This window comes from Globicephala melas, chromosome 16 (assembly GCF_963455315.2).
Source record: "Globicephala melas chromosome 16, mGloMel1.2, whole genome shotgun sequence".
NCBI classification, from domain to species: domain Eukaryota; kingdom Metazoa; phylum Chordata; class Mammalia; order Artiodactyla; family Delphinidae; genus Globicephala; species Globicephala melas.
The window spans coordinates 29,725,711-29,744,912 of record NC_083329.1 but is presented as its reverse complement, the minus strand read 5'-3'; the positions used below and the strand labels follow the sequence as shown (position 1 = coordinate 29,744,912).

At 53.0% G+C, this 19,202-nt stretch overlaps 2 protein-coding genes across 3 annotated transcripts in view; both read left to right on the top strand.

Moving 5' to 3' along the window:
- ZFYVE27 (zinc finger FYVE-type containing 27) overlaps nucleotides 1–328 on the top strand; it is a 111,639-nt gene extending 111,311 nt beyond the window's left edge. The window contains exon 13 of the mRNA XM_060286857.1: nucleotides 197–328. Coding sequence (XP_060142840.1) covers nucleotides 197–240 — 44 coding nt within the window. The 3' untranslated portion in view covers nucleotides 241–328. The remainder of the gene's footprint in view (nucleotides 1–196) is intronic.
- GOLGA7B (golgin A7 family member B) lies at nucleotides 25–14,040 on the top strand. Of its 2 annotated transcripts, none has more exons than XM_030865274.2 (5): nucleotides 25–501; nucleotides 6,845–6,970; nucleotides 10,619–10,771; nucleotides 10,858–10,959; nucleotides 12,052–14,040. In XM_030865274.2, the coding sequence occupies exons 1-5, from the start codon at nucleotides 490–492 to the stop codon at nucleotides 12,151–12,153; spliced, it is 495 nt and encodes a 164-aa protein (XP_030721134.1). In that variant the 5' UTR covers nucleotides 25–489; the 3' UTR covers nucleotides 12,154–14,040. The 2 variants fall into 2 exon arrangements, with proteins under 2 accessions (XP_030721134.1, XP_030721137.1); XM_030865277.2 differs by lacking the exon at nucleotides 12,052–14,040 and adding an exon at nucleotides 11,735–12,033 and having other exon boundaries at nucleotides 369–501; nucleotides 10,858–11,016.
- The last annotated feature ends 5,162 nt before the right edge of the window (nucleotides 14,041–19,202 follow it).

Here is a 19,202-nt window from a genome sequence, read left to right as displayed (position 1 = left end):
CTCCGGGCCGGGCAGGAGCGGAGCTTCTGGCTGCGGGCGGGGCTCCTCTCCGGCGGGCGGGCGCCGGAGTCCGGGGCCGCCGCTTCTCCCACCCGATCTGCCGAGGCGCCTGGCCCCTCCTCCCCGCCACCCCCCACCCCCCGCCGCCCCCACGCCCGCCGCCCCTGTTAAAGATAAACCGGGACGCTGCCTGCAGGAGCAGCGGCAACCAGCGATCGGGCCCGGAAGAGCCTCGGCTGAGGCTTCGCCTCTCCGGCACGGCGACCTTATCAGCACCGCGGAGAGCACAGTGACCGTCTCCAGGACCTAGGCGCCCGCCCGCCCAGCAGCCCACGGGCGCACGGGTCTGCGGCGTCCGCATCAGCACCGTGGACAGCGCCCCGGGCCCCGTCTCTTTGCCGCCAGCCCACCTGCTCCCCGAGACAGCACGGCGGACAACCCCCCTCGACGGGCCCCGCAGCTGCTCGGAGCTGTCAGCGCCCCCGGAACATGGCCACTGAGGTAGGGAGCGAGCACCGGCCCGCAGGCAGTGCCCGGCTGCTGTGGGAAGAGATCCCAGCTAGGGGCGGGGAAGGAAGACGGAGGGGGGGTGGGTAGGATGGGATGGGGTGGTTTCCCGGATCGGGTCCGGAGGGAAGGCGTGGGGGAGGGGCGAAGTGGCCGGGGGGGAAGAGAGGGGCTCCTCACTGGAGCTCATTTCACCCCTGGCGTGTCAATCTTCCCCATCGGAGTCCCGAAGCTGTCCGCACCACTTGTTGGCACTAGTGCCAGGTTTGCTCCCGGGGCCTCAGCTGGGGTTTCCCCTTCCCATGGACTGAAAGTCCTGAAACCACTTCCCTAGAGGCTTGGAGACGAGCCTGAGCCAGTTTTAGGGGAGAGAAGGCGGCTGGCTGCTGTTGCTACGTGGTGCAGCCATCCAGCTTCTGAGCCCAAAAGCCTGGCTAAGAGATGACAGACCTGCCTTCACATCTGCATTTCCTCCCCGGGGGCAGGGGGACAGGAGGGGACAAAGAACCCTCAGGTCAAAACCCCAAATGGTTGGTTTTAATGAGCTGCCTGCACCAGTTCAATTTTGCATATTACCCTTTCTTGCTTCTTCACCCCTTTTGAGTTTCCTGTACCAGAAGACCGCATTTCCCTTGTGTCCGATGGGAGGAGCTGCCTTCTTCAGGGTGTGCCTATACCTGTGTCACCTTCAAGGGACTTGAAAGCTGAACCAGGGACCTATTGACTGAGGGCAGGATCTATGTGCATTGCTTAAGAGATCAGGAATTACCTCCTCTACCCCCTCATTTCACAAGGGAAATGGAGCTCTTAATATTCCCACTTCATAAGTGGTAAAGCTAATACCTGAAGGGGAGGACCTATTTAACACTCACACAGCGTGTCAGCAGCAGAGCTGAAAGTTTCTTCTTTGGATTTTGGAGTGGAACCCAGGACACCAGATTTCCCCAGTTCTAATGTTGACTTTTTTTGTGGTGTTTCCCCATTTCCAACCCAGCTGGAACACAAGCCAGGGGGACAGCAAGGGTTTTTGAATGATCCTATGCAGTGCCTCTGGGCACCCTGCTGAGCAGCGTGACATCAGTACCAAGTGTTACTGTTGTTATTCTGCTGTCGTCGCCACCACAGAACGAGGTGCGGTTGCTTGGCATCACTCGGCTTTCTGACAAGGCACAGGGTTAGCTAGGAGAGCTCGTCCCTCAGGACCCTGTGAGGGGACAAGCCCTGCACAGACCCATGGAGCTTGGTTTCTAGGGTGGAGGAAGGCAGAGTGCTCAGAAAGTGCCAGAGATACTGAGAAGAGGAGGAAGAACAAAGGAGAAATGGCCAAGGAGCTGGTCATGTTCCAGACAGGGCTGGCAGACTGCAGCAGAGAGGCTGCTGGTGTTGGACAGGAAGGGGAGACTTCAGCCACGTGGGGACAGTTGGGCCAGCAGTGTGGGCAGAAAAGGTGGCCACATCTGTGATGAGGCCCATTTGTCCCGGCACATCTCCCTCTCAGGTCTGCTATGGTTCACAGATTCTAACCAGCAGGCTTACATCTCTAGGTCGAGGCAGTGTTTCCTGGAGGCTGCCGTTAGCCTGCTGTTAGCTCTGCTCATAATGCTTCTGTGAATATAGCATTTTCCTGTATACAAAGCACTATCACAGGAGTGATCTCCTTTGAGCCTTAGAGCAACCCTGTGAAGTAGGCGAGGATAGTGTCATTATCCCCAATTAACAGATGAGACAACTGAGGCTCAGAAGCTTGCCTAATCCCTGTGAAGGAGCCAAGGAAGGCATCATTCTCCCATTTTACAGATGATGCAACCGGAGTGCCGAGACTTATCCAAGGAAATATGGCTAGAAAGTGGCAGGGCCAGGACTAGAACTTGAGTCTTCTGCCTCCCTGGCCAGTGCTTTGTTTGCTGCATCCAGGTGTATCCAATTAGCCAACTGTGTTGCCCAGTAGAGAGTAGAGGACTAGGAGTCCTGACATAAGACTCTGATGGGGGAAGGATGCAAAGGAGTTCTGGAAGGGCTGGAGTATGGGGACGCAGGTACCCTGACTGGCCTGGCTGGTTCAGCTTGAGGGCAGAGGGATGGAGGAGTGCCCACAGGGTTGAGGGGCTGAGGACAAATATTGCCCATTTCCCAATTTGGCCTTGGGTGGACTCTGATGGCAGCACAGAGGGAGGAAGCCTTAGCTCTGCCAAGGCACAGGACGTTCACATTATCTGGGCTGCAGAGCGAGTCATTTTCCCCAGGCTGTTTTTGCTGTTAGGACTGTGTTAAGATTACCAGGAAAAACCTGTTGGGAGAAGTAAAACCTCATGCCAAGCTCCTGTGGCCATTCTCTTAGGATTTTGAACGGGAGGTCCTCAGCTCCAGCAGAAAGTGTTTTGAGAGGAGGAGAGGGGAGAGAGGGAGGGAAGAAGAGACAGAGGGAGAGAATTGAGAAAGATTGGATATTCCTGGATGGAAGGCATGGAAACTGGATATTTTCTACTCCCTAATTTCTGTTTAGGAGTTAGCATTCGGGGAGGGGTGTGTGTGAGGACCTCAGAGGAGGGATGAAGCCTCCTGAGCCATACACTGACCTCATTTGGAAAACTGTAATGAGCCCATTTCCTGCGTGACGAACCTCTGCGAATGTGTGTCATGGGAGCAGGGTCTGCCCTGGAAACCAGTCCAGATGGCCGAGGACAACTGGGAAATGCTTGGCTGGGAGGGGCTTGTCCAAGTGGTGGAGTTTGGCCCCTCAGAGATTTTTACATGCACCCAAGTAGCGTTAGCCAAGAAAGGCATTGGAGGTTTGAGCTCTGAGGCATGAAATTAACCAGCAGCAGACAAGGCGCTGGGCTGGGGCTCTGGTGCAGCCTGAGGAGGAGGCCCTGCGCCTGGGTTTCCATCCTGAGCCCGGCTCGGCTGCCTGTGACTCAGGATCCTCACTCCCCCTCCACTCCCCAGCCAGGGAGGATGGTGTCGGCTCATCAGCTGAACCTTGTGATTCTTGAGTTGAGTCTCAAACACATCCTCTGGCATTCACTGGTTTTTAACGAGCCTGGAGATGTGGGCCAGATGGGACCTCCTGTTTGTCTTGGTCCGACCTGCCTGGGGGTGCTCATCTGCCCTCCAGTGCTCGCTGCTCGCCGCCTCTGCCAAGGTGACTCTGTCAAGTGTACAGACCCCAAATGTGAGACCTGGGATGCCCACTCTCCTGGCAGCCTCCTTTTCCCTGCCATGCAGTTCAAAAATTGGTGTCAGCAGATCTCACCACTGATTTTCTCTTTCTTCCTCATGCAGGGCCTCTTGGTCCTGTCCTGACTCAGCTGCCAGCAGCTGGGGGATGGTGATGGGAGAGAGGGGAGGGTTGAGGAAGGTGAGAAGTAAGAGGCAGGAGACCCTGCCTTGTCTTAGATCCTACTAACTACAGATGCGTTAGAATCTTAGAGTCTGTGTGCTCTAAGTAGATCTGGGAAACTAGGGCTCTGGCGTACAAAGTGTGCCTGATACCATCCTCTAGCACCTCCTCGAGACCCCACAGACACTCTCCAGGAAGGGAAGAAGATCCCTAGTCATCCAGAGCCAGGACAGTGTTCTAAGGCTCAGAATATTGTTGGGTTTGGAAAGCGTGTTGACCCCTCCCACTCTGGCTACTTGGGAACACATTGATAAAAGCCAGAAGGAAATGGGACTGTACTCTGTCAGGTAGCCCCCTAAAACCTTAATGGTGCAATAAAATAGAGGTTTATTTCCTGCTCAGTAAAGTCCCAGCCCGGCATTCCTGATCAGTACGTGGCTCTCCTCTAGGCAGTGATCCAGGCACCCAGGCTCTCTTCATCTTGTGGTTCCACTGTCTTCAACACATGGCTCTCTTGGTTTCTGTGGGAGGGGAGAAAAATCACAGAGGAGTGGTGGTCTTTATGAGCCAAGCCTATACGTGACATTCATCACTTCCATTCGCATTCCGTTCAGTCATACGGCCACACCTAACTGAAAGGGAGGCTGGGAATTAATCTAGCTGTGTGACCAAGAGGAAGAAGTGGCTGTAGTCAACAGCTAGGCAGTCACTAGAGACGTATACCTTCATGGCAGCACACAGTATGTGTGCATCAGTCACAGACAAAGGAGGGTATTGGAGGGGAAGAAGCTGAGCCCGTTTCAGAATGGCTGAAGCACTGTTCTTTCCTTTTCTTTCCATTCTCACCATTATTTTTCTTAAGTTAGACCCACTTTAATTTTCCCCTGGACTACTACAAAGATAGTCATCCCTCCACCTGGCCCCCTACCCCAGTCATGCCCACTTCCCAGGCACCACTCACGAAGCTACCAGAAAGATCCTTCTGGGGCTAGGGCAGTCCATCCTCAAGATTGACAGGCTCATGTAGGTTGGTTTAGAAGCTCGGAGGAAGGTCACAGCCCCTTCCTTTTCCTTTGAAAATACAACTGTATGAAACCTTAACCAGACAGAGCAGACACACTAATGAATAACATTTTTATATTACCAAAGCATTTTTTATTTTTCAAAGCTAACATAGGCTCCTACTAAATGTCAAGGGGACTCCTTCAATTAAAACCTTGATTAGGGGAATCAAGGACTATAGGAGCCCTTATACAGTATTTCATCCAATTACAATACTTTAGGGTCACACTCTTACACAGAGCAAAATTCACTGGGATTTAGGAAAGTCTTGTTAGCACCATCCCAGGACCTTGATCCACCTGTCATCTGATCCTACTACCACACTGAAAACCTTTCTCTCTTTACTTATTCTTCCCCCAGCTCTTAAGCAATTTAAGTATCTTCTATCTTAAACCCTCCGCTCCAGTAGGAACTTGTCAAGCTCTTTGTGATCTAACCCTTGCCTTCTCTACACTCTCATCATCTACTGCTCTTATCTGCTCTGCAAACCAACCTCAGTCTTGCTGAAATCTGCCTCCATTCATTGGAGTAGACCTTGTTCTCTGTTGTCTCCGTTAACTTTGCACAAGCTCCTCCCTCTGGGTTGCCTTTTCTTCCCTCCCTCACCCCCCTCCCCGCCCCCCCCCCCCCCCCACCGCTGTAGCTCCTTTATGACTCCACACAGACTTCAGGGAGCCTTTTCTGAGTAAGCGTTTCTGGGGGAGATGCTACTTCTCCGCAGCATTTATCAGTCTGATTCATTGTGTATTTACTTGTCTTCCTCCCTGGAGCTCACAGACTGTCTTTTGCTCAGCATCCCCAGAGCCTGGCAATAGTAGGGACTCAATAAATGAAAGCTGAGTGACTGAACGGATTCACCTTAATTACACAGGATGAACTGGCTGTGTTCACTCTGCCTTTGGGGCTTGGGCTCCACGTGGTTCCAGTGTCTGGAATATTTCACCCAGTGGGAAGCTTGTCTCAAATGCGGGTGATGGAGGCTGGAAGTGGAAGAAAGAGGCCCAGTTCTTCCGTGGAATTGAGCCCACTTCTCTGAAATGCTAGAGCCTGTGTCAATGTCAAGTTTGCAGGTGTGGACAAGGGACAGAAGTCACCCCACTCCTTCCTACAAGGGCAGGAGATTTCTTCATTTTCTGGCCTCAGCCCACTTTATCCACAATTTTCTCTGGGAAATTTGGATGTATGTGGGCCCCTTCTTTCCTGTGATGAGACGTGCTGGACGTGGAAACAATCTGTGGTGTCTCTGACTTAAGCCATAACCTGGCCTGAACCCATCTCCCTCTGAGTTCATGGGCGCATCACATCTTCCTTTGCCCCACAAGCTCCCCTCCCCCAACCCTGTCAGCTCTACTAGGCGGGATGGGTCCGAGGCATCAGTCTTGTCCAGTGCTGGGGTCCCCAAGCCACAGCCTGACAAGCTGTGAACATTTGATACTTGCTGAATGAATGAAAGAGTGAAAGACCCCACCATGCATGTGTGTGTGTGTGTGTGTGTGTGAGAGAGAGAGAGAGAGAGACAGAGAGAGAGAGAGAGAGACAGAGAGAGACAGAGAGAAAGAAAGAGAGAGAGAGAGAGAGAGAGAGAGAGAGAGAGAGAATCTGGGCTAGCCACCAGGAAGTGTTTTCCTCTCGTTAAAGTTTGTTCCTGGCTCTGTTGGTGGTTCCAGAACCTCTCGCTTTGGCTCAGCTTTGGCTCTGCTTCAGGCTTTTTCTAGATCTTTCTGGGATAGCTAGAGGCATCTTTTGGAGTAAACTCAACAAGCCTGCTTCCCGCAACCTTCCTTGAACATTTGTGGGGTAGACAAGTTGTCCTGCGTTGCTGGGAACTTTCCTGACTTTAGCAATGAAAGGCCCACACCCCAGTAAACCCCTCAGTCTTGGACAAACCTAGAAGGATGATCACCTTGAGTGCGTGTCTCCTGAACGTCTCCCCAGGTCCACAATCTGCAGGAGCTCCGGCGAAGTGCCTCGCTGGCCACCAAGGTCTTTATCCAGAGAGACTACAGCGATGGGACCATCTGTCAGTTCCAGACCAAATTCCCCCCAGAGCTGGACAGCCGGGTAAGGATGTCTTTTGCTAAAGTTGGATCATAGACTATGATGGAACTGAGGGGCTTATTAGAATATGTATATTTTTCCAAGAAAAAAAGTAGTATAGGAAACAACTTGCTCAGCCACTTCAGGTGGAAGAACTAAATAATGTCCTTAACACTGTCTTGCTGTCACCTTCTAGAAAGTTAGAGCTGAAACACCTCAGAGATTTTCTAGTTCAGTGGCTCTCAGATTTCAGAGAATCACCTAGAGAGCTTGTCAAACAAATGCAAATTCCTGGGTCTTATTGGAATTTGCTTATTGGATGATACTAGCTGTCATCAGAGATGCTGACTCAGTTGCAGGACTGGGTTCAGGAATCTCTTTTTAGAAACACTTCTTAACCCCAGCTGCACATTAGAATTTCCTGGGGAGCTTAAAAAAATCCCAATGCCCAGCCCGCACCCAAGATCAATTAAATCAGAGTGTCTGGGACTGGGGCCCAGGCATCAGCATTGCTTTAAATTTCCCTGGGTGGTTCCACTGTGTGTCCGGGGCTGAGTATCTTAATTTTTAATGAGGACTCCCCAGGTGCTGTGGAACTGGGTGATTCACAGATCCCACTTTGAGAATCTCTGGTCTCCTAGTACAGTGATTCTCATGCTGGGCTGCCCGTTAGAATCACCTGGGAGCTTTTGAGAAAACCTGGCAGGGCGTCAGCTTGGGTAGAATAGGACGGTGGTAGTCTTTGCTGCTTGGAACCACCCTCTCGCTTCTCAGACCATTTGAATCAGAATCTCCTGGAGGCGAGACCTGAGTATGCCTATGTTTCAAAAGCTGCTCAGGTGATTTTAGTGTGTACCACAATCGAGAACAGCTAAGCCCTTGAACCAAAACAGGCAACGTCAACGTCCCCTGGAAACACAGAATCTCAGGCTCCACCCTGGATCTACTGACTCAGAATTTGCATTTTAACCAGATCCTGAAGTTATTCATATGTGCATAAATGTTTGGGAAGCATTGCATTAGTTCATCCTCTCATTTAAGAGAGGAAACTCAGGGCCAGGAAGAGGAAGTGACTGACTGAGGGCCGAAAGGGCCTTGGCGTCCGACTCTGCTTTTTCACAGGACTCCTGTTTCCTTGGTGGGTATAGATAAAACTGGGTGCCTGGGTGATCAGAGTCTTGGCAGGGAAAGCTTAGAGACCTGGAGGAAGGGCTGGAGGGTGCTTTTCCCTCCTTCTCCCCACCTCGGACGGAGGGGAGAGCCTGACGCGCCATCACAGGGTCTGCTGGTGGCATCAGAGGCCGTCAAGCAAGGGCTCTGCCCACAGCCTCCCGCTCCAACTCAGCTACTTGGTTGTTTCATGGACCACTGGCCCCTTGCAAGGCATCAGCTTCTTCTGCTGAGTTTTGCTCCTGGTCCTGGGTGTATGTAGCCCTCACCCCAGGCCCCCTTAGAACTGGCCTGGGGTTGGGGGAGGGCAGAAGAAGGACCATGACCTTTCATTCAGCAGCCCAGGCAGATTTGAATGAGTTTGGGAGGGTGGGGCAGGGGTGGCCTTTGCTGATCTGACCCCTAAACAACTTTTGGGGAGCCATGTAGATCTCCTTATCTTAGCATGCCTGTCCTTTGGTGTGGGGGTGATACCTGAGATACAGCAGCAGGGCTTGGGTCCCAGACAGGATGGACATAATTTTCTTTATATGTTCACTCCAGATCTTTATAGAAGTAGTGGCTGGGAACCCCAAAGCTTCTGACTATTTGGGGGGAGAGCTTTTGTTCTAGACAGGAATGGGAGGTCCCTAATCTTATGTGATGGGCAGTTCTGGTCCTGTGGGGGTGAGGGGGTGCTTAAAGAATGTAAAAAATGGGATGAGAGACACTCTGATACCTACTGAGTTTGGAGCATGACCTTCCACTCCAGGCTCCAGTGGAGGGCTGCATGGTGAAGGGCACAGACTCGGGTCAGAGCTGTGTAAACTTGCCCAAGTTCATGCAGCATTCAGCAAGTATTTACTAGGCACCTGCAATGTATTGGGCACTGGAGATGTAGGAGTGAACACATGGACCTTATTTTCTATTAGAGGATACAAAAAAATTTAAAAAACAACAAGAAAATATGTAGGTGGTAACAAATACTGGAAATAAAAGAGAGAAGGTCAAGTACAAAGGGGGAGCTGGGCAGAGGACGCGGGGTGCTGTCAGATAAGGCGAGATCTAAGCGGAAGTAAGGGAAGAGCCAGGCCAGGGGGTGTCTGGGGAAAAGTACTGCAGCTGAGGACACAGGCCCAAAGGACCTGTGGCATTTTCAGGAAGCAGTGGGCAGTCGGTGTGGCTGGAGTCAAGAGAACAGGAGCTGGGATCAGAGGAGTTGCAGGGCCGGGCCCTGGAGGGCCTCACAGGCATGTAAGGACTCCTTGGATTTTACTTGGAGAGAGATGGGGAGACTTGGGAAGCTCTTGATCAGAGTTATGACATGATCTGACTTTAACAGTCTCCCTTGGCAGGGCTGGGGGCAGGGAGACCACTTAAAGAGGTCAGAGATGATGGTGGTCTGGACCACAGAGCAGAGCTTCCGTCAGGCTTCCCCTGTGAAATGGGGGTGGGAGTCGTACTTCTCTGATAGGATTGTTATGAGGGTTAAATGAAGGAATACATAAACAGTGCCTGGCACAGAGAACGTGCCTAATGGATATTAGCTATTACGGTCATGGAGGCAGGCAGGATAGCTTCTCAGTTGTCCAAATGCATGGGGCTGTCCTGTTCTGGGTAACCTGTTGTTTTCTTTTTTAAGTAATTAATTAATTAATTTTTGGCTGCGTTGGGTCTTTGTTGATCCGTGTGGGCTTTCTCTAGTTGCAGCGAGTGGGGGCTACTCTTCGTTGTGGTGCCTGGGCTTCTCATTGTGGTGGCTTCTCTTGTTGCGGAGCATGGGCTCTAGGTGCGAGGGCTTCGGTAGTTCTGGCACATGGGCTCAGTAGTTGTGGCTTGCGGGTTCTAGAGTGCAGGCTCAGTAGTTGTGGCTCATGGCCTCAGTTGCTCCGTGGCATGTGGGATCTTCCCAGACCAGGGCTCGAACCCGTGTCGCCTGCATTGGCAGGCGGATTCTCAACCACTGCACCAAGAGGGACGTCCCCTGGGTGACCTCTTAACTGGGAGGAAGTGCCTCCTCCTGGGAAGACACTCCTGAGGTCTTACCCAATCCGTCTCATGCTCTCCAAACGTGGAGAGCCCCTACTAATCAGGTCCTGAGCCCTCTCACAGCCATCACAATGGTGTGTGTGTGTGTGTGTGTGTGTGTGTGTGTGTGTGTGTGTGTGTGGCAAAGTCACTGGAATTCCTGCTTGATCCGCTGCAGAAAATGTTCACATCTTGGATTTCATGGGAATTTTCAGTTTCCAAGGGAGGTCAAGTAGTCATTCTTACTCCCATTTTACAGATGTGGAAACTGAGGCGAGAGTGGTTAAGTCATCAGTCCAAGGTCACACAGCTAGCTGATGGCCAAGTCTGGACTGGACCCCAGGTCTCCTGACTCCCTGTGTGGCGCTCCATGCGCTCCTGCAGCCTCGCCGGTCTTCCCTGTGTGCCGCCAACCCCAACGCTGGTGCGGGCCCACCACTGCCACCTCCAGGGAGGCTGACCTGGGTCTGGCTCCCTGTCCCTCTCTCCCTCCAGATCGAGCGGCAGCTCTTTGAGGAGACTGTGAAGACCCTCAACAGCTTCTACGCAGAGGCGGAGAAGATTGGGGGCAGCTCCTACCTCGAGGGCTGCCTGGCCTGTGCCACGGCCTACTTCATCTTCCTCTGCATGGAGACCCACTATGAGAAGGTGGTTCCTTCCCCCACAGCCCCGCATCCCTTCCCCCAGGGCTCCTGTGCTCCACCCTCATCCTCAACCGGTCCCTGTCCTTGCAGGTCCTCAAGAAGATCTCCCGATACATCCAGGAGCAAAATGAGAAGGTCTTTGCCCCCCGAGGTCTCCTGCTCACAGACCCCGTGGAGCGTGGGATGAGGGTTGTATCCTTTCCAGCTGTTCCGTGCGAGGGCACAGAGCTGCCGGCCAGTGGGCCCCTGGTGAGGCTGCTGGGAGATGGGACCACCTTTGGGGCCTCTGTTCAGGGAGTTCCTAGGGTTCCCCACACCCCTGGTCATCGGCCCCTGCCTCCACCCGAAGTTAGTGCTGTTTGTGCATTTTAGGCTTCGCTTTTATTGAGCTGCATTTAATCAGTGCTTAATACATGCCAGATATCATAGTAAGTGCTGTGAAAATATGAATCCATGTACTTCTCATAAGACCCCTATAAAGTGGCTAACTCTTCTTATTGCCTTTGTAGCTGACCCTGGCTCAGGGCCGCCCAGCTGGTGGCCGCCAGAGCCAGGATCTGAGCTCAGGCCCACTCGTCAATGCTCTCGCATGTAACCCTCATTGAAGCCTGTTCAATGAGCAGGTCCTGTTGTTGCCCTTTCGCAGATGAGAAAAGTGAGGTCTCGGTGGGAGGCTGGCGTTCCAGAGGGTTATAGGTCTGCTTACTCCACCTGGTCAAGGTGTACCTACATCCTGTCCCCCAGTCAGCAGCAGAGGGTAGAATTGTTTAAAAATAACTTTTACTGGAAAACTGACAGGAAAAGAGTAAAGAAAATGCAAATCCCAGAATCTCATGCTTACAAAGCCCAGGGCCAGCCTCTTCTCGTCTTTGCGACTTTACTATGTGCAGGCATTGCGCATTACTTGTTTTATTTCATTTAATCCTTGCAGTAACCCCAAGATTCTATTATTATCCCCACTTTACAGATGAGATGGGTGAGCTGAGATCTGAACGTAGGACACCCAAGTCCTCACACTTCCTGTGCAGTACCACCCCCTCTTGGGCACATCCCCAGCCTGGGACACAGCGATTAAACGCACTAGAATGCAAGCTCCTGGTCTTGGCTATGGGCAGGAGCATCTGAGCTGAGTGAGTGCAGGTGCGAGGAGGGGCTCGGGTCTGGCTCCCCGGGCCTCTGAGTCCTTCCTGTCTGGGAACCAGCACCAGCTCTGCCTCCTGCTTCCCTGCTGGCCTCCATCAGCCAGTTCCTGTCCGCTTGCATCCCTCCTTAACGCCGCCCCAGATCGAGATCTCCATCTACGAGGACCGGTGCAGCAGTGGCAGCTCCAGCAGTGGCAGTAGCAGTGGCAGCGGCAGCAGCAGCGGCGGGGCGGGTGGCCGGTGACTGGCCGAGAGTCCTTGCAGGGAGGTGTACGACTGGACTGAGGGCCCTGCAGACCTGCGGCGGCTACGCTACCAGAGCACCCGCTTCTGAGTCGTTCTCTGGGCCCACCCTGCTGCCCAGGGCAGGAGGGAGGGTGACCCGCCCAGTGTTGCCTGCGGGCCATCAACGGCACCCCCTGCCCCTCGCCCCCTGGCAGGACGGTCCACTTCCTGACCTCGCTCTTACCCGACGGGGCTGGTCTGGGTCACACAGAGGCAGGTTTTCCAGGGGGAGGCTGGGGTGAGGACAACACAATTTGGACAGCCCCTCTCTTCTGCAGCTCCCCTCCCAACACCCCAGAAGAGGATCCAGGTCTGTCACGTAGAGAATTCCCATCCTGCACGATTCCTCACCCCAAATCCCGCATCCACCAGGACTCCCTCCATCAGGGCCCTGCTCCCCATGGCCGTCTCCCAGTGTCTGCTCTTTCTGATGCCACCACGGGGCCTCTGCCTGTCTGTGACCCTGCCTCCACCGAATTCAAGGTCTGGGGAGACAGGAGTGGTCAGCCTATGGGCGCTGCAGTGGGGAGCTCTTCAGCCCCCTCCTGACCTCTTCTAGACTCATGGTGTCCCTGTCCTCCACCCAGAGCCTGGAGGTCATCTTAGCCTTGCCAAGAAGCGTCCAAGTCCTGCGACTTCGCAGGCCACCAGGTGGTGGTGGTGGGGCACATGGCCTGGGGCTCTGGGAGGTCATATGGGGGTCTGGAGAAATGCCTCATGGAGAGATGTAGCCTTGGGGGTTTAACCGCCAGAACTGGAGCCAACTTCCTGAGATTAGAACCTGCACGTGTGTGAGAATGAGTGAGTGTGCACGCAGGCACATGTGTAAGTGCACATGTGAGTGCACTATGTGCGTGAATGCACCTGTGTGTACTGTGTGTGAGGGCAGGTGTGTGCATGGTGAGTGCACTTGTGTGAGTGTGTGCACACACGCGTGTGTGCATGTATGTGAGTGCACTTGTACGTTCCCCTTGGCTGCTGGGCCAATGACCCCCTCTCTGCATCCTGTCTTATCTTCGTGCGCCACGGTCTGGCTGCTTCTCTGTGTGGGTCCAGCCTGTCCCCCTGTAAATAAATGTCCTAATGTCCCTTGCCCCTTGCCTGGGCTGCCAGGTGGCTCTTCTTCCTGGCCTCTCCCCTACTTGCAAGGTTCTCCCCACCTTCTGACTGTACTGTGTACATTCTGACAAAAACGAAGTTGGGGTTCTAGGAGAACGGAGCCAACCTTCCAGGGCCTTCCGTGCCCCCCTCTCAGTCCCTCATGACAAGGCAACGGGGCCATGGACACTGCATATTCAGCCCGCCCAGGCTCCGGGGCTCCCTAAGGCTGTGTAAGTGAGGCTTCTTTGGAAGGTCAAAGGAGCTGCTAACCCGCAGGGGAAAAGGCAAATTCCTTTCTTGAAAGGAAAGAGGGGTGTCCAGCCAATGAGGCCCTGGCTGCCGACACCCAGCAGCCCCATCCTGGTGCCTGAAAATGGACAAAGGAGACTGCCTGCCTCAGCCGGCAGGAGGTGCTAGAGTGGATATGAAAGACCAGCTAGCCAGGTAGCTTTCTGGAACCAAAGAGGGGTCTGGTTTTCTTTTGGATGCAGGAGCAGCGTGTAGGAAAGTTCCAGAGAGCTGGAGAGGGCAGCCCAGCCCCTGAGCCTAAGTGGGTGCCGGTCCAAGGATGCCCCGGGTGAGCTTGCAGCCCAGTGGGCTCCAGCACAGCCCCTACCCCTATACCCACCCTGGCCCACCGTATGGCTGGGGCTGACCTGTGCGTCTCATGTGGGAGGGCTGGGCGTAGGCGATGTGGTGGCCTTTTGCTTTATTATTTCTTTTTCCAATAAAAGGCCTTGCCTAGCTTGAGGCTCTGTGCTGCTTCTCTCCCCCACGGTGGTGGGAGGCCAGATCTGTGCCCCAGGACCACGGCGAGGAGGCAGGGCTGAGTGTGCTCCTGAAGAGGCAGCGCCCTGACACGGGCAGGACGGGCCCTGTCTTCTTGGAGCTTGCAGTCTAGTGGGAGGCAGACACTCTGCATCCCTAATCTGGAGGCTTTATGAGGCCCTGGGATCCTTAGGTTAGACTGAAAGCCAGGTCAAAATCAAGTCACGGGGCTTCCCTGGTGGTGCAGCGGTTGAGAGTCCGCCTGCCGATGCAGGGGACGCGGGTTCGTGCCCCAGTCCGGGAAGATCCCACATGCTGCAGAGGGGCTGGGCCCGTGAGCCATGGCCGCTGAGCCTGCGCTCCCCAATGGGAGAGGCCACAACAGTGAGAGGCCCGTGTACCGCAAAAAAAAAAAAAAATCAAGTCATGGATTAATTAGATAAATACCCATTTCTTGAGCTCATATCTGTTCGGGGTTGGATCACACAGGTCACTCAGTTCTAAAGAAAAGTATGTGGGTGTTGGAACCTAGTAGAGTTGTGTCTTAGCTTAGGCTCCGGACGCGCAGTCTCAGCGGCCATGGCTCACGGGCCCAGCTGCTCCGCGGCATGTGGGATCCTCCCGGACCGGGGCACAAACCTGTGTCCCCTGCATCGGCAGGTGGACTCTCAACCACTGCGCCACCAGGGAAGCCCTGTGTCTTGGCTTTTATAAAAATAAATAACATTTAATGAGCACTTACTGTGTGCCAGATACTTTGCTAAAACCATGTGGCACAGATGTGGGAGGACATTTAAAGATCATCTAAGTGAGGCAGAATGGAGGCCCAGAGAGGGTGAGTGACTTGACCTAGGTCACACAGCTGGTTGATGATAGTGCCAGGTTTAGAACTAAGGTTGTCTCCTGACCCAGTGCTCACTCTGACACTTTGGGGATGACACCCTAATGGAAGTTGCCCGAGGCTGTAGGATGGCCGGGGTCACACATTCAGGTCTGTGGGACAAGAGAGGAACCCACCAGACCATGGCAACAATGGCTCCACCTCTGGGTGGGGGTCTGGGGGGGGCCCTCTCTGAACAGGACCCTGCGTTTCTTCCCTGTTTGTACTTTCTGCTTCTAAGGGGCAGCTGGACTTGCTGACTCTGCTGAAACCTGGGGTGTGGGTGGGTTGTCACAATGAAGGCTGTTCTTTAACATGCAGGTAGGTTCATTTTGTCTGTCCTGTTTGCAACATTATTATTATTAGTAATAATAAACAAACAATAGTAGCTAACATTTATTTAGCACTGACTATGTGCCAGGCACTAGGCTAAGACTCTACATAATTCATCATTCAGTCCTCACAACGACCCTCTGTGGTGTGGACTATTATTCCCACTTTACAGATGAAAAGACTGAGGCTCACAGAAGTTAAGTAACTTGCCCAAAACTATACAACTAGAAAGTGGCAGAGCTTGGCTTTGAATCCAGACAGTCTGACTCCAAACTGTGGGGAAGACGATACCAGCTTCAGAGACCCCCTCAGCCATCCTAGGGTGAGGATTTGGCAATAACCCAGGGAAGGACTTGGAGGTGTGCCTCGGCTCCAAGGGAGGTCTGGTACCTTCAAGCCCAGGGCATCACGGGAGTGTAGGTGGTTGGGCTCCTCATGGGCGTGTGGGGCCCACAGGGGCAGCTTGGTGAAGGGCAGTGAGGGGAGAAGCCGGCTGAGGCGTGGCTTCTCTGCCTGGCTTTCCTCTGCTGGCTCAGTTATGGGGGAAGTGGCAGCCACATCTCTGCAACCTCCTTGCCAGCCAGAGACAGGCCCCATCAGGCCTCAGGAGCAGAGGAACCCTCAGGCAGCTCTGGGCTGCTGCTCCCCCATCACTGTCCCCTGACTCCGCTTTCTGGCTTCCTTTGGCCAAAGGCAGGGGTGTGTGTGAAAACCACAGGGTTTACAGAAGCTCATGGTGCCACCGAGTGGTGGCATCTTGCACTGCACCCCCAAATCAAAACAGATCGGGCCAGAGCATCTCAGCGGCTGGGAAAATTCTCCGCGACCCCCAAACAAGCAGCTGCTCCCACCTGCAAGGACTTTTCTGTGACTTCCAGAGTGGCGCGGGACAAAGATGGAGTCCAGTCTGTGGTGACTCTTTCTCCCTATGGCCAGCCACCGGGGTGCTGCCTTTCTCCTGGGGGTCTTGCAGCCTGGGAAACCCGACCTCCCTTCTCCATAGCTCTGGAAGGACTTACAGTGACGAGGTGTCTGGCATGAGGCACCCACACCTGGTTTTGGCTTTACTGTTCACCACGCATGAAGGCAATGCAAGAGCGCCCCAAGTCAGACCTAAATTGGAGCTCCGGCTTCATGACAGTTGCATATGGTGGAAAGACCTGGAGCTTTAGTTTCCCCAGCTGTAAAATCGGGATACTAATACTTTACAGAATTGCCTAGACAAGTGCTTCTCATCCTTGGTCGTAATCAAATTTACCTGGGGAGCAAGGAAAACCACTGATGCCTGGTCCTGTCCCCAGGGATTCTGATTTCATTGTTCTGGGGTGCAGCCTGGGCATCAGGAGTTTTAAAATTTCCCCTAGAGATTCTAGAGCGAAGGCAAGGTTGAGAACCCCTGGTTTCGACGGTACCTAGAGCCTATGAGCTTTTCACAGGCCTCTGAAGATATCTGAGACCTGAATGGAAAAGTTGATCGGTTCCATGAATTCAGCCAGACACAAAATGAGTATGAACTCTATGATTGCACGTATAACACATTCTAATACAGGCAAAACTAATCTATGGTGTTAGCAGTCAGGATAGCGGCTGCCCTGGGGTGGGGGGCAGCGAGTGGAAGGGGGCCTGGGGGCTTCTGGGGACTCCTGATGAGCTGTTTCTCCAGCAGTTACATAGGTGTGCTCACGTTCAGAGCATTCATGGAGTTGTACACTTAAGATTTGCATATTTTCTACAAGTATGATACATTTCAATGAAATTTACCAAAAAGTTCATTGGCTTCAAAATAGGAAAAGCACAAAACTGAAATTAATGTTTGATTACATATCTACAAAATGTAACATTGTCAGTCAACTGCAATTTAACTCGAGGGGTGTGTGTGTGTGTGTGTGAGATTTAGTGCGGGTTGCGGATGCATATGGAAATGTTTGATATGATGAGGGGTGGGGCACTTAAAAAAGAAGGTCCCTGGTACCTAAGGAAATCTTAGAACAGCCCAGGTTTATGCCAGGAGCTCTTAATCTTGACTCCTTGCCCTTGTATGCAGAACGATGTACCTTTAACTGGGGAAGAGAATCCACAGCTTTCAGCAGATTCTCAAAGGGGTATGTGACCCCCCCAAAAGGTTAAGAGGAGCCGGTGAGAAGCTGGCCACGAATGTGCCTGGCATGAAATAGGTGTTCTTTCCCTCCTTTCAGAGTCCAGCCTTCCGAGGTTTCCACAGAACCCTTCTCAGGCGACTTTGGGAGGATTTATTCTCCTGGCGGCACTGAGAGCAGATTGTGCTGTACTCACAGCTCTTCCTCTAAGAGGCTATTTAAAGGGCCTGTCACTGCAGCATCTGCTGGACAGCAGAACTTAGCGTCCCAGAGCTGCACGGGGACTCGTGGTTTTGACAGGGATGATGCAGGAGGTGGAAGGGTATGGAGGGGGTCAGAAAGCTGTACCGGTCCGCAGACCCCTGGTCAATTGCTTAACCACACTGAGTCTTAGCTTGTCATTTGCAGAATGAGAGCGTTGTGAGAAGGCATCTTTGTAAATGATAATCTGTTTCTCCAATGTAAGGTATTGTTATTGCTGGAGTTACACTAGGATCTCATTATACCGTGGCCTCAGGATGTAGATTTATAGCCAGGTTCCAGATTCTTGCATAGAACAAGCAAAATCCAAGGGTTCACTGACCCCCTAATATATGCGAGGAGCTCCTGTACAGTATTATCCCATTTTGCTCTTTAACGCTCTTGTGGGTGGTTATATTTGAATTCTTATTTTATAGATGAGGAAATTAGATGGTTAAGTGGCTTCACGAGCGCCCACAGCTAGTTAGTGTCGGAGCGAAAGCTTGAACCTAAGTCTCCGATCCCAAATCCGTCTCTTATTCTGCTACTGTGTGTCACAGTTAGACAAAAGGTTCCGTTCTGCCTGGATTGACTCATGAAGACAGATTTCAGGCTCAGAGAGAAGCATGTGGGCAAATGCAGACACAGAAAAATTAGATTTGCAGGGGCACGAAGGGGCTGGTTATTTTGGAGTAATTCAAGTTATCGATTTCTGTAATGGAAAAGTGATTGCGTACCAGCTACCACCTGAGAGCTGTGCTGAGCAAGGCCCTGGAAGGGGAAATGTTATACACAGCTTACAAGACCTTGTGGTGGGGATGGCCTTCCTCCTGTCCCAGTTCCTCTGGGGGGTGGGGATCTTGTCTTACTTATTTCTACTACCGCCCTCCCCCACCCCAAGTGCCTGGTGCAGTGCCTCACCCTTGGCAGGTGAACGAGAAGTGCAGCCCATCACAGGCTGGCAGGAAGAGACAAGAACATACAGACATGAGGTCCTCAGGCCCCTGGGGCAACGTGCCACTGAGAAGCAGCTTAGGCAGATGCAGACACAGACAGGTAAGTGGTCACCGAGTAACTGAATTAAATGGTGACCCCAGGCCATCCCCTGCACTAGGCAGCTTTAATAACGTTGCCCTGGCCGTGATCTTGTGGCTCTGCTCATGATCTCCACCTGGGAGGGGAGGGAAGGGGAGGAAGTGTACATCCTGACCCTACTCAGCCCCTGCCTGGGCACCATTACTTTGAGGTGGTGAATCCTTGTGGGGCTGAGTGCTTTGCCCGGAAATTCTGGCCCTGGGGTCCTAGAGGGTGAAGTACCGCGGGTGGATGGGTAGGTGGATGGATGGACGGATAAGTGGATAGATACAGAGAAGATGTGTATAGGGAGATGACTGATGGATCAGAGGTGAGGGAGAGGGCTGCCTAGCTTGAGACGGATGCTCGCAGACAGTGGAGAAGCAGGTGAATGGATGGATACTGGTCGGCCCTGTGCTCCCCAGTGCAGGTCTAAATACAGGACTGGAGCTCTTCAAAGGGAAGATGCTGTGTAGGCCAGTCCCCAAATGAACTCCACATTTATAACTGTGAGTG